The sequence below is a fragment of the Atractosteus spatula genome, chromosome 8, assembly GCF_055471065.1.
Source record: "Atractosteus spatula isolate fAtrSpa1 chromosome 8, fAtrSpa1.hap1, whole genome shotgun sequence".
Classification (NCBI taxonomy): domain Eukaryota; kingdom Metazoa; phylum Chordata; class Actinopteri; order Semionotiformes; family Lepisosteidae; genus Atractosteus; species Atractosteus spatula.
Window position 1 is genome coordinate 46,333,369 of NC_142713.1, and position 15,054 is coordinate 46,348,422.

The 15,054-nt window shown below is 36.9% G+C and overlaps 1 protein-coding gene across 4 annotated transcripts in view; it reads right to left on the minus strand.

Annotated features, from left to right (window-relative positions):
* The window catches only part of ccdc136b (coiled-coil domain containing 136b), a 37,452-nt gene extending 22,696 nt beyond the window's left edge, over positions 1–14,756 (minus strand). For 3 of the 4 annotated variants that reach the window (XM_088924212.1, XM_088924214.1, XM_088924211.1), the window contains exons 1-2: positions 14,585–14,756; positions 14,119–14,243 (exon numbers count right to left, since the gene is read on the minus strand). In XM_088924212.1, coding sequence (XP_088780338.1) covers positions 14,119–14,170 — 52 coding nt within the window. In that variant the 5' untranslated portion in view covers positions 14,171–14,243; positions 14,585–14,756. The remainder of the gene's footprint in view (positions 1–14,118; positions 14,244–14,584) is intronic. The other variant, XM_088924213.1, reaches the window with a different exon arrangement.
* Between the last annotated feature and the right edge of the window lie 298 nt (positions 14,757–15,054).

Consider the following 15,054-nt stretch of genomic DNA (forward strand, 5'->3'; position numbering starts at 1 on the left):
TCATCTGTAATGAAGAGAACTATCAGAAGAAAATATCCTAGATAAACTAAAAAAGTACCTAAAAATTTAATTGGAATTTTAAAGAAAATAGATAGTAAATCATTACAGCTTGTCAAAACAAACAAAAATGTTGTCATTATAAAATGAATACAGTGTGTATTGTATATACTGTACAGTGTCTTTCAAAAACATTCTTCCCCATCGAATGATGTCCAATTTTGTTGATTTACAAATGATGTATGCTCATTTTTAATGTGTATTTTATTTAAAATGTAAATACTTCAAATAAACAGTTTTAAGGATGAAAAAGTTAAATGTTAGCAACAATTGCAAAGAACATAAAAAACTAAAATATGTTGATTGAATACATATTTGTTCTCCTAACTATACTGTAGCAAACCTAAATTAGTTAAGGTGCTAAACTGACTTTGATAAGTCCCACGATGAATTGAATGGCTTCTGTCTGTGTGCAGTAATACTGGTTCACATGATTTTAGAGTATAAACACTTGTCTCTGCAAGATTACTCTGTCATCTCGGTCTGGTACTGAATTTCTAGCAAACATTCAACACTGAAGACCAAACAGCTTTCGAACAACTTAGGGATAAAGTAGGAAGGCAGAGATCAGGAGCAGCATATAAAAAATTCAAAGGCAATGTCCCAATGAACATGGAAAAGTTGATCATAATGAGGTAGTAGGTGTATTTTGCTACCTAGACACTGCTTAGATTGGGCTGTCCCTCTGAACTGAGCCGTTGGATAAACTGAGCAGTTGGGAAAGTGGTTGTGGATGACACTGAGAGGCCTGCAGTGACTTTGAAAGAGCTACTGCGTTCAATAGCTAAGATGAAAAAAATACCATGAATCAACAATATCCTAGACACAACACAAAGCTGCCCTGTATGGCAGAGTGACAAACCCTTCTCAAATACAGTATGGAGTTGCAACAAAACATTTAAGTGATACTGCAAATGCAAACATGTGGCAAAAGATCTTGTGGTCAGACAAAGTTGGTACTCTTCTGATATCATATTTGCCAAACACAAAATACACACAGTTCATCACCCAGTCATTGCCATTCCTCTGGAAAAAATATTTTTTAAACTACAGTATGTTGTCAGAATGCTTCTTATAAGCAGGAATTGGATGGCTTGTCAGGAGAAGAGAATGCATGGAGCAAAGTCTAGGTTAGTACATGAGGAGAACCTGCTTCAGTCTGCTAAGGACTTAAAACTGTAATGAAATATCACCTTCCACCAGGACAGTGACCCAAAGTATAAGGTCAAATGAAAGTTTGTGACCGAATCAAAATCCTGACTTTAATCTGATGGAAAGTCTGTAGCAATTCCTGTCCCTCAATGATCCCCAACTGACTGGACAGAACTTGAGCATGTTAGAAAATACGAAAAGGTGAAAACTGCACCATCCTAGTGTGCTAGAGACCTACCCAAAAAGATTCACAGCTTTAATTGCTAACCAAAGTGTTTCCACATAGTGGAATGGAGGAGCACATGAGGGAGCCACACAGAGCCTATCCCTGCAAATGGGTGCAAGGCAGGATACACCCTGGACAGGATACCAGTCCATCACAGGTCACACACAGACACAGACACAGACACTCACACCAGACCCATTTCCTCAGAAGCCAATTAACCTGCCAGTACTGTATGTCTGTGGACTATGGGAGGAAACTGCAGTACCCGGAAAATCCATGTAAACATAGGAAGTATACAAAATCCACTCAGGTAGCACCCCAGGAATTGAACCCATGCCCCAGCTCTGAGAGGCAGCAATGCTAATCACTGCGCCTCTGTGCTGCACACGTTTAAAGTAAATAATAATAATAATAATAATAATAATAATAATAATAATAATAATAATTGCTTACACTTATATAGTGCTTTTCTGGATACCTTTATATAAATACCTTTATAAAAAGAATAATAGATATCTGCGCAACCACCTCCAGCAAAGATGGGAGAGAGCAAGCTGTGTTTCAAAACAAGGAATTCTAGCAAATGTCCAAAACAACATCCCCTTACTATGTACAGTAGTTTATTTGATAAGGTTTACATTGCATGCTCTTCTCTCCTTGCCATTTGACTTATCCTATTTTCTAATGTGAATGATATCATTGCAGCATCTGAGCTATACCTGTGACCTATAAAAAGAAGGCAACTGGAAAGGCCAAATCAATAAAATATTTTAATTTGATACAGGGAGGCACCTAATTAATCCTTGTGTCAGAAATAATAGTTATTGGATATTTAGAGGGCTAGAATAGTGAATATGCCCAACATGGAACCGCAGAAATAAAAAACAAAAAAGGAAAAAAGGAGATACGGTATATGAGTATTTGCAAGCATGCAGGTTTTACTCTCTTCCCTACAATAATATTTGTGGGGTTAGCCCTGTGGAACTGTTCCATATGAATATGGAAGTATAAATACCTTGCAGAAAGGGTAATTGCTTTTAATTTTTTCTATTTACTTATAATTAGCTCTGCAGAGACTAAATTAAATGATCATTTGCCTTCCCAACCGATTGGATACAGACTTGGAAAGCTGCCAGTGTTGTGCTACTAAGATGACAGCTACAGTACATGGACCTGTCCAATTATCACCATGTCTCTGTCATTGTGACAACCTGCAGCAGCCTGCACACTGACATTCTTTTAATTCAGAATGTTTTTCTTGTAAGTTTTAAAAATAAATGATTTTCTTTTCCGAGCACTGCTCTTTACTCTGAGATTTGGGTCTCTGCTATTCCTCCCAATGCCTTGCTCTTCCAGCATTATTTGCTTAGATACAGTATCAACCAAACACTTTTTCAGGTCTTGGCTTTATAAAAAAAGCTTTAATATTTCAGTCTGCTGGACTGAATGCTTACCAATTCAAAAGTGTGTAAAATGTAAACGGAGTTTTCTCCTTAGTTTTACTATGTTGTCAGACACTACAAGAGGCACAAGATTCAGATCAGTGAATGCAGTGACATTATCTCTTCTAAGGCAGTTACATACAGGTAAGTGAGATACAAAATTTACAGTCTCTACTAATTTAATATCTTCTAAAGCTTCCTTTACTATCTTCATAGTTTACAAAACTCAATATTTACACACTGAAAACATTACATGAAAGTGTAATTTTGTTAAATGGCTACCTAAAGCTAATTAGTAATTGAATTACTTTCAAAACTACCAACAGAATTATCACTATGATTAGTTTGGTTACTGTGTAAAAGATGAAATGATATAGGATTATGAGATGAGGTTAAAAGGTAATGATTTGTAAGCAATGACTCAGTAATGAAATGCCACAGTATCCATGCACCTGTTCAAGAAAACATTACGTCAGAGGTCCCATTTGGAGTCTGGAACAAGCTGGAAAATGTGTTGTGTATGGAAAAAGCTACCTAGCCATGTGGTTGAACCCAATACCCTGTCTGTTTTTAAGAAACAGCTGGATGAGATCCTTGAATCAGTTAAATACTAAATACCAAATGGGCTAGATGAGCTGAATGGCTTCCTCTCATTTTTAACCTTCTGTTCTTATGTTCTTAAGAGGCTACCCAGCTATGTTCTCAGCTGACATCCTTCCTGGCTTTTTCAAGAAGCTGATAGACGAAATCCGTGAATCACTTTTCTCCCAGCAATCATGTAAACTGGATGCACCACATGGCCTCATCTCATTTGTAGCCTTTTTGTGATTTTTTCTTATATTCATTTAAGATGAAAGCTCTGAGGTGCAACAGAAAATGTAACAAACCTTTTTTCAGCGCAACATTTTATCACTCAGGAGGGAAACACAAACCAGTAGTTTGGTCAAACTGCAGTTAAGGTGGAGAAGAGGCATGATTCAAAAAGCAAGCATTATTGAGGAGTAACTTACAGTACCTGTCTGAAGAGAACCACAGCCTAAAGAGAGGGCTGACAGAAGCCCTCAGGACTTGCAGCGTACGTTGCAAGGACAGATGGGGTGGAGGGTGAAATACAGAAACAAACCAAGTGCAAGCGAATAAGCAAGGAGTATGATATCTCTGCATACTGTAGGTACTGTAGGTGGAAATAGGTTTTGACCTCCTCCTGAACTTCTGTTTAAAATCTATGTACAGAACTGTGAGGAATTAAGAACTGTGCTATAAAATGTGTTGTTTTTTGCATCTTAAAAATAAATATTAATGCACTGAATCTATAATTATTTTTCCAAATCTAGTTGTACTAGATTTCAGTTGTACTGAAATTAATGTTTCTTTTGAAATAAAAAATATGAGTTTATTAATAATCAGCCTGAAGACTAGCAGTTCCTTTGCAAAACTATACTGTAAATTGTCCTTGCTTAGAACTTACTGTAGGTATTCACATCAGGGACCTACAGTACAGTACATAATGCTTCAAGTAATTACATTTTTTACTGATTCTTTAAAGCAAGCTTTTGCACTATCATACACCATTATAACTAAATAACAAACAAAAAATGTAATGACGAGCTATTTATACTGTGTACCTCAAAAAGTATCCCTCCAGGACATATGAAGAACAACTGTTTTTAAGATTCAATTAATCACCCAATGGTATCTTACTACTCATTTAGTACAGTATTGTACATAATATTAAAAATCTGTACAAATATTTTTTAGTACAGCTTTGTGAGTTATACACAGACCACACACTGAATATCTGCATCATTCCTTGGCATTCGCTTTGTTACAAACAAGCAAGCTTTGAATATACTGTACTGTAGTTCGCAGTTAATAAAGTAGTTGTAACTCAACAGACTTATACCTCTTCTAGGTTCTAAACCTTACATAATATATCAAAACATATTAAATGTCATCTCTGTATCTGGCATTAGACTTTGAAGGTGATTAAGAGAAAAAATATAATGATGCCATGTATTAAAAATACCTTTCATAAAGAGGATGCATACTGCAAATTATACTAAATATTATCAGTACACCTATTGCTGTACCCATTCATCTATTGTCAGGAAGATGCATAAATCCATGTCTTGGACAGGGTGCCAGTTTATCACAGGGCACGTACAGTATACACAATTAATGTGGCCACGGTAGGTGGAAGGAAATCATAGCACCCAACACAAACCCACATGAACATTGAAAGCTCAAGGAAACTTGACAAAAATGGCATCCCAGTCCAGAATTAAATCCTGGACTAAAATTCTGTGAGGTAGTAGTGCTAATTAGCCTTCTATCATGCTACTGACCTATTGTGGGAATTACAAGAAAATGTTTTGAATCCTCATATTGAGTGTAATGTATTATATCATTGTGAAGTATGTTATTAACCAGTATTTAAGATCTAATTCCATTTAATTCCATCTTATTTAATAAATTATTTCAACCAGAATTCAAAAGTAAATCCCTAGCTACAACATGCTTAAGAATGAAAATGGTCAGAATCCATTCAAGATACTTATTTTTCCACAAAGCAATGGTTTACTAATGGTGTCATTGTTGACTCAGAAACCAGGTAAAGTACAGGCAATGTTAGGAGAGTTGAGGTTAGAATTAGAGTCGGAGCGGTAATACTAACATATACTGACAAAATAGGGTCTATAGCTGTAGTACCATTGGTGACTCCCAGAAACTAAAGTGATCATCTGAATTCCCTGGCTGTGAGCCTTATGAGCCTCCCAGCATTCACACATGATCATTGAGTTATTTCCCTTGTCTCCTGACCCTAACCTTCTGCATTGCTGTGGCTGCCAGCCAGACTCTGACATTATCTTACTTTTTATAGCCCATGTCTAACTATTCCGAGATTAAGTAACTATACACCTCTCCTAGCAGCACATGTTCATTGAGTAAGACATGTTCCAAATGTATTCTGCTTCTATCCAATTCACAAGCTATAAATGAAGTGGCTGTAAGTGGTCACATCACCTCTCAAAGGTTAGAACATTGACAGCTGGCAGTGTTGGTTGACTAACCAGGTTAAATAAATACTGTACATATTCTGGGATGAGGATTCAGAGTGTTCAATGTCATTTATTGTTCGAATTAATATGAATCATTCATATTAAACCGCATATGGTGTTGTAAACTGTGTATTGTGCCGAGAGTGAGAATGTTGAGTATCAGTTAACTGAGCCATGAAAACCTCAGTTTTGGAGTATCTAATGGGAAATAATAGAACGTTTCTTTTTATCCCAAGTTATAAAAATTGCATTTCCTTAATAACAGCAACCCTGAGTCTTCACCTCTCTTCTTAAATTGCACAAAGGTTTTCATTTTCCTCAGTAACTAAGGTACAGTTGCACATTAATAAATAAGGCCATGAGTTCCTCTGGACACCTTACAAAGAAAACGATACCTAATGCATGGCCTTAAAAAGGATGCAAAGGCTCAATGAGCTGTGAAATTGACTGTATATCAATGACAAACTAGGGGAGAGAAGCCAACTCATTTGAATACATACCTGCAACAGTTACAGTGTTATTCTCCTGGTCCACTATATAGAAAAATATCAGCTAGCTAACTATATTTCACAGTGTGAACAACAATGAAAAAATATTTACAAATATGATTATTTGTGGCAATAAATCATATTTATCAAAAATGTTAATTACAATGTTTAGGTTGACTATTTGTAATCTAAAAATGTACATAAAAACAGCCATGGTAACAGGGCACTAAATGTTTCAACATTCGGCAATACAGTAACTGTATGTTACTGGTTGATATTTCCTTCTGTGTTAAATACTTAGTTTAGGCCTTGATGTGCCTTATGTACTGTATGTTCATTTACAAAAGAGAGTAATGGATTTAGGATCTAGATATGTAAATCCAAAAATGTGTCCTAACCTCTACAACTGTGGTCTGCTTCTTAAGTTCTTTCCATCTTACCTTAAAGGTTCAGACACCATGAAAGGTGGGCTTTAAAAAGGATGCAAAAAAATTTAATACACCAGTAGCATTCAGACACTTCTCTCCATCCGATCAAAATACAGATAATATATTTCTGAGAAATGTTGTCTTGCAGATACATATAAAATGCATTGGAAAACAGCCTTCAAACAAAGGGAATGGAAGATCTTAGTTTGTTTTTATGAGAGGAAACATATAATTCCTTGTTTATGGAAGATTGATTCAAATCTCTCTTTGTGCAACTTTCAAATTTGACCCATCTCCATGTTCAGCAGAACACTAAAGTTAACTATGCTCTCTAGTCTCACAACTGACTCCAAGACTATTGCTTCACGATGACCATACATATACTGTATACTTTGCTACACAAGGAGTATTCTGAGGTGTTGTTCTGCAGGATGTACATACTGTACCCTGCGATGTTCATGTGTTGAACAGTCTGCTAAACTGTAAACAGAGAGGATCAGCACCTTAATAAAACTGTTCTGTGAACACTGAAGTAAAATCATTCAATATGAATAGCTTTTATGTAAAGCTTATTTTCACCAATAATTTACAATATAAAGTAGAGGATGTCTTCAGTGTGTAAGGATTGTGTACTCTCGTCTGTGTTTTTCCTACTCCAGCTGAAAGAAAATACAAAGAACATTTCCTTCTAGCATGTCCCAACGCAGTGCAAACATTTATTTCAGTAAAGGCGAAGCAAAGCAAAATAAAAATATACTGCTACATACATGTTAAAAGAAAAAAGTAAATCAACGGCATTATTACTAACAGTATAGCAAATGATTAAATGATTCATGGAAACAGTTGTGCGTTCTCATGAGTGCAAAGAGTCTGTACTTGATCAACAAAAGCTCAGTTTCTGCTAAAACACCTATTCACACAATAACATTGTAAATCATACTTCACAAATTTATAGCCACTATAATGTGATGATGGGCACTCAACTACAGACTTCTTTTAATGTAAAAACATAGTATGTTTTGGATAATTTCACATAATGCTCAACAATGCACTTGCATGCCACCCAAGGTGTAGTCCCACAGGGTGTGTGCCATGTGTCTCCCATGTTACCAGATCACTGACTGAAACTGGACAGATCACAATTGTAAAAACTTTTGAACCTGACAACTTTAGTAGTTGTCATCTTATTTTTTCTTCTGCACAGTATCAACATCACTTCCACATAAAAAGCTAATTTCATAAGTAGCATAAGTAGGAAAAACTACTTTTGAAATTAATTATATTCATTTGATCAGTCCCTTCACTGATATATTGTTTGACTGAGAATAGTATCTACTACAATTAGTCATTTTCTTATTATATTGTAAAAAAAAAGCAGCTCTCTTTCTATAATACTAGGACCCAATAAGTTCACTAGCAAACCAGAATAGATTTGCTCTAGTCTAAACCAAGTCTTCCTCTAAACCAGAATAGGGCTGAGAATCTTTTCTAACCTTGTTTATCAGCTAGAACAGTTAACTCACATCTCACACTCCAACACTGAAGGTGCCTCTGCCGGCACTAATCAGCCATCCTTGCTGTAGATATGATGAAAAATTAATCTCAGCTGTCTCTGAACACATTGATGAACAACAGGCCTGACCCACACTCAATAAATGTCAATTCCAAGTGCTCGTCATGAGTTACTTTGCCCTGTTACGTTGGCTGAATTCATAGGAAATCCCACCCACCAATACTTAGCATGCTAAATGCACCTCTTCTTCAAAGATTGATTCCTCCTGTTAGAAACCACATGGCTCTCCTCTCATCTGATATTTGAAAATGCATGCTTGTTGGAGACGCTACGTGCCTCTTCCTAATTTGACGTTTAATTGCCTGAGTCATGAGAATGAAGGTGCCCCTCTTTCAGCATTCTCACTCAGTGGCAAGTCTGCTCTGCTGGCAAATACATTCTCCTTTTTTCTTCCTTTCTTCAGGCATCAGTCCCATAGTGTGAGCACTTGACTGGAACTGACTTTGTAATATTTAGGAGCTGACAGCCACATTGCATGCAGTAATAGGCCAAGAATACAAATAAAACAAGAATAATAGTGTGATGCTGCAAGACTAATCAGTCTGCATCATTACTCATTCTGGCAGTGGTGAGAAGACAAGTTCTTAAACCAGTCTATAGACTTTTTCATCATCTCCTCTTGAAAACCTATGAATATTTGATGGTAAAGTAATAAGTTAGTAATGAGGGACTGTAAAAAGAGAAAGGCTAGGAAATTACTATACCCAAAGGCTGATGTCAGTAGCAAATGTTGTGTCTGTTTACAAAGGTTGTTTCCAATAGTTGATATTTAAGACAAGACTTTTAACTCTACCTTCTCTTGTTTCCAACAAATCTTGGTATAGAATTATATACGGTGGACAAACTATGTGTTAACTGGAACCTTTCAAAAGCGAAAGGATATAAATGCAGCTCACTCCATGTCCGGTTCAAATGGACTAAAATCAACAAGACAACATTTAACCTACAGTATTTCTCTGCCCTTTCAGTTTACCTGAAGGGATGATTGCAATTCTACATGTCATAAAGGCTCCTGCACATACTTTCCACTATCTGCATTGCAGCTAAGAGTTTAGAAATGAGGTTAACTTCAGCAGTTTCCAATTTTTAGGTGTAACCTAGCAACCAAAGAGTGATGATTTTTTTTAAATAACACTTAAAGCCAAATGATATAAACCAGTGCTGCAGTGAAACATTTACCACCTTTTCAACGAGCCAGGATTTTTAATGTCAGTGTTAGGTTTTTCACTGCTTTGTGCTATAAGCTTCAAATGTAATCAGAACACTAAATCACAGCACAGGCTCTCTTTTGTTTATTAATCTTTACTTCACAAGGCAAGGCATAGAATTCACTGGAATACATAAGTATAGGAATTTTTAAGCCTGTTGATATTTTTAAAGGGTTTTGTTTCTGATATTAAACAGTCCCTGTTGTACTCTATATACTATACAGTAGCAGTTATCTACAGTATCTTTACTATTGGCTCCTCCCTCTATAACTTTATGCAGAAAATTTGGGGGTGCACATCATTAATGCTTTAAGTAAAGCCACAATTATTAAAGGTTTATAATAGAAGACAGATGCCATGTACATACTGTGTAGGTTTCTATGGTTTTGAACATAATGCAGTATACAAAAATATGCAATGGCATTATAACTACTCGTACTGAACTGGGAAATAATTTGGGTGTACAGTTGGTGGACAGAACAGTTTTGATGGTCACCTATTAATAAAGGAGAAGTAGGACCTTACTGTATGTAAAACTCATTAGTCTTCGCAGCCCCTTCACTATGTGGGAGCTGTAGTGGGCCCAATCTGTCCAGTGTGGCTCTAATAGCTTTCCAGTCACAGATTCTGAACAAAAACAGGTCATGTGCTAACGTGCTAAAGCGTCCCAAAGACATATCCCTTCTTCCTAACAACAACACCTTGCTCCAGCTCTGAATTTCAGTCTATACAGTCAGACGCTCAGCAGGATCTCCAGAACAACATCTGGTTTCACATCACTCGAAAGCTTTGATAGACAGGAAATGCTGAACAGAGGCAGATATCACCATAACAGTCTGTTTGTTCCATGTGAAGGAACTCAAGGCTGACTATGATGTAGGAGAAGAGATTAATCTCAATCCATGAGGTCTATGCAACTATGTTAAAAAATTACTGTAATGACTGAAAACTTTCTTTAATTACACAATAGGTTTAGATGTGTTTGTTTCTGGCTTGATTAATAATCAAGCTACATTATAGGAGACCATTTATTTTTAAAACAACTAAATGTCAGTAGAAACTAGGTCAGTGATACCATCTGATGCATCTGTGGTCAAATTAATGCTGTTAAAACACACACTACCATGTAATGGCCTTTATCACAGTGGTATATGCTAACAAATTGGTTCGGGCATGCAGTCAGTCATGCAGTACAAAACAGTATTAAGGCAATAACATGAAAAAACAATTACACAATGGATGCATTTACCAACTCAGAAATACTATGCCAAATAAATAAATCTTATTTTTAAACATCAACAGATTTTAATTGTAGAGCAAATTATACCAGAGGTCTCATACGATTCGATTGCTGTGAGCCTGCCACTGCACTAGGCTTCCTCCTTGAATGCAGAATTAAAGCCTGTGTGCCTTGGATCTATTTTGCAATGTGGGAGGGCATGAATTATTCAATGTCTCTTTCTCGTTCTGCTTTCAAGTAGTTACAGTATTACAAGAATTGCATTGTCGCTGTTATTCCACAATAAAGTGGATGCTTGTCATAATGTGAAAGTAAAAAAAAACACCATAAATTTTTTTTTTCTTTTTGTAATGCTTTCAAAAGGAACTATTGAGAGCCCTTGAAAGCATTTGCAATACACGTCTATGTTTATCATGCTTATAATCGCTATGGAGACAGGTTCCCAAGTGGATTAGGCTTGTTAATGTTAAGACAGAAATTGTGCCTTTTGTGCATTCATAAAAAATACATTTGTGCCTTTATTTTCATGACATTAAACTCAACATCATTAAAACACAGCATTTTTAAGCCTAAAAAATAATGTAGCTCAAGTTAAAAAAAGAACCTTTTATAAGAGCTTACTTTGATCGGTTTTTGACATGGAAACAAAGTGCACACTCTCAATGGAAAATAGAGTCTCTCACTATAGAGGTAAAAAAAAAAAGTAGCATTATTCATTTAGTTCAGTATGTTGTTTTCAAGTTTAATCCCTTTAGATTAGACCCGACAACAGAAACTCAGATAAGAAGCATCTGCTTTCCAGAAGTGGTTCAATCAAGAATAAGCAATGAGCTCATGTTTTCTTGAAGAATAAATTAAAATGCAATTTAACAGATCATATGGTACATTAAAAAGATGGAAAAACATTATTATGTGTTAGATTTGCTACTGGGTATCAAGCAGTATTTATTTCAAATGTTGGCTTATTGGAATATATAAGGGTAGTCTGTCAGGATAGGGTGCTAAGACTGAGACTAATCACTTCTGCAGAGTTTCGATTCAATGCTCACGATGCCAGTTTGGAAAGGAGTAATGTGAAATTCTTCTTATTCCATCACATATTGGCAGTTCCAGGAAACTGATATGGACTTACGCTCTTTCCTTGCCATGAATGCCAAGGGCATAAGAAAATCTGCTGTTGTTGAACACTGATAATACAAGGGAACAAGTAATAGGTTTATTCCATGCTGAAAAGAGAAGAAAGAAAACACAACGTTTCGGCCATGGAGCTTTCTTCAGGTGTGACCTCACAGCTGAAGAAGGCTCCACGGTCGTAACGTTGCATTTTCTTTCTTCTCTTTTCCGCATGGAATAAACCTATTACTTGTTCCTTTGCAGCCTACGCATGCTGACGCAGCTACCCACCTTAACTGATAATACAAGACTGAGTTACCCAGGTGAGAGATCGGAGTGTTTCCACTGCCCATCATTGAGATGTAACACAAAAGATGATGAAAGTAAGAGCTAATAATCAGGAGTTAAAGAAAAGTCTACTTTAAATCAATGTAACACTTGTAACACTACGTCAAATTTTTAAATTTAAGACATAAGGTAATTAGCTGTGTCAAAAGCTCTTTGTTAGTGGCTGGTGTCAGCAGAGACTTCTGCATTGTGTTCCACCTTACCTTTCAATTAAACCAATTATTGGCTAAGGTGAACAAATTCGAGCTTCATTTCCAGGTTTAACACATGTGGTGATTTAAAGGCACCCAGAAAACCTGCAGGTTTGTGTCACTGAGGTGTCTCCACGGTGATTTAAGATTGTTACGGTACACAGCCAGTGTAAAAAATACCACTGATGATAAAGCACTTAAGCTTAGCGTAAACTACAACATCAGAGTCAGAAATAAACAAAGCTTATGTTGCAGCACACTTTCAACCAGGCACTAGGCTGGTATCCATCAGTATCCATCAATAGGAGACACTTGTGGGTTCTTTAGGGACTATAGGCTATTTTACAGGGATGGGTGTGGGACACAATCTGAAACAAATGTCTAGGACAATAAGGGGCATCTGTGTTAGTGTGAGAAAAGCAGTTGGGAATTTCGCTGGAATAGAGGAAATCATTTTATTATTAAATTAACTGGATAATTTGTGAAAAAGTCTGAAAAATTCAGAAATTAGACACTGAGAACATTATAAATATTCCTGCATTAAAAATGCCTTTCCCATGTAATTTTAGGGAACATCCCAAGACTGCCTCTAAAAAGGAGATAAAACACTAAGGTTTACATCTTTACTTTACTTTATCTTTTTTTAAACGGGTAACTTAAATATTACATCAAAATAGTCGGGTTGTTTATTGTTTTATTTCAATGAAAAATAGGAAGTTTAATAACTTCTAACAAAATGAACATGACATTGATATATCACAGAGGGGTGAAATTTAAAATGGTAGTACAGTATATGATGCTACTGTTCGATATACCTCCTTATTAGATGGCCACATCTCTTTTCTGCTAAAAGGTGTAGACATGGAGCGTCATGATTGGAGGTCAAGACTTTCTTTTAATGCGCACTCAGTAATTTTCTCACAATATATGTCCATAAAGGGTTTTTAATTATTAAATGCCTTGACATGATTAATACATGTATTTTCTCTTTTTAGGATGTTATGAATTGCACATTAAACTCTAGGGCATTTGCTCTTTCATTTATCTTGGAATAATAGGATTCATTTTTTGTCAGTATGAGTTAATTTTTCACGTCTATGAAAGCTTCTCACAGACATCTTGTGCATTGATAGATAAAATACATCAGAGTTTTTGATCACTACCTCATCCCACCAAGCAGAATGCTACCTGTGGATTGTGACACTATAAAGAGATGTTCATTTGAATCTGTAATGCTCTGTCCCCAGAGAGAAACTAAAAGAGACAGCATCACAGAAATGTTCTACTATCGTTCAGAAGAAACAAAAGAGGGACCTACCGCAATCTCAACAATATCTACAATCAAGATAAAGATTAAAACATTTTTTTCAAAACATATGACCTACAATTTTGATATATTAGCTGAAGCAAAGCAAATAACTAAAACTAATTTCTGCAGCATATCGCTGAACTGAGAAGAACAGCAGACCTAGACTCATTTCAGCTCCTGTCCTCAGCTGTGCCTCATAAATTCCTCTCATTCTCTATGCTCTGCTAATTAGACAGACCTCCATTAGCCAGATGGCAAAGGGAGCAGAAAAGCTGATCACCAACCTGCAGGGTCCCCAACCTCTTCAATCACAGGCGGCAGCCGAAGTCCATCCATCGCGGCTGCTGCTGCTGCTGCTGCTGCTGCTGCTGCTGCTGCTCGAGAGGGGCAGGCGAGGAGATGCCGTCTTCTGAAGTGGAGAGAAAGAGTGAGGAGAGAGGGGCTGAGGCTAGGCGAGTCGGAAGAGCAGAGGAAATGAAGCAGCCGCAGATAAAGGCCCTGAGAGACTCCTCAGGATCCTCAGAAGCGGGGCTGCATCTGCGACATTATGGAGATTGCAGACCTTAAGACTGAGCTTTATTGAAGGCTGAGCTCAAGAGCCCCTGTCGGTTGTATGTGGATAGAGTGGTTTCGCTCTCTCTCTCCCTCTGTCTCCCTCAGAAACACACACTCGGAGTCACAGATGCCGTACACACTAACAAGCGTATGCTCACACACACACAGCTCCACTGGCAAGCTAGTCTTATTTACCCTTAATAAGATCCAGGCCTTTCAGCTCAGGACACTGAAATTAAATCTCCTCCACCTTTGAGTTTATATCCATTCTCTTCCTTTATTCTCCCCCTTGCCTTCTAACGTGGTATTAATTGTCGCTAGCTGCAGCCCTCCTGCTAAATGTTGCTGAGCATTTCTTATACACTGTAGTTCTCTCTCACACTCTCTCTCTCTACACAGCTGGGGATTTTAACTGTTCAGCTGCTGGTCTTCAATTATTTTTAGAATCGGGGCTGTGTATGAAATGCAGCACGGCATGACAGACATAAACACTGTCATTAATATGCAAGCATAACCTCTAGCCTTTTTTAATTTAAAGTGCTATTTGGTCATAAATGACTGTGATCCTGAGTGTTTTGTTAAAAACATGTTATTACAAGTATACCACCTTACTGAGACTGTCTGATCTGTGCTGTGTACAACACCACCCAGGTAATTAGAGAAAG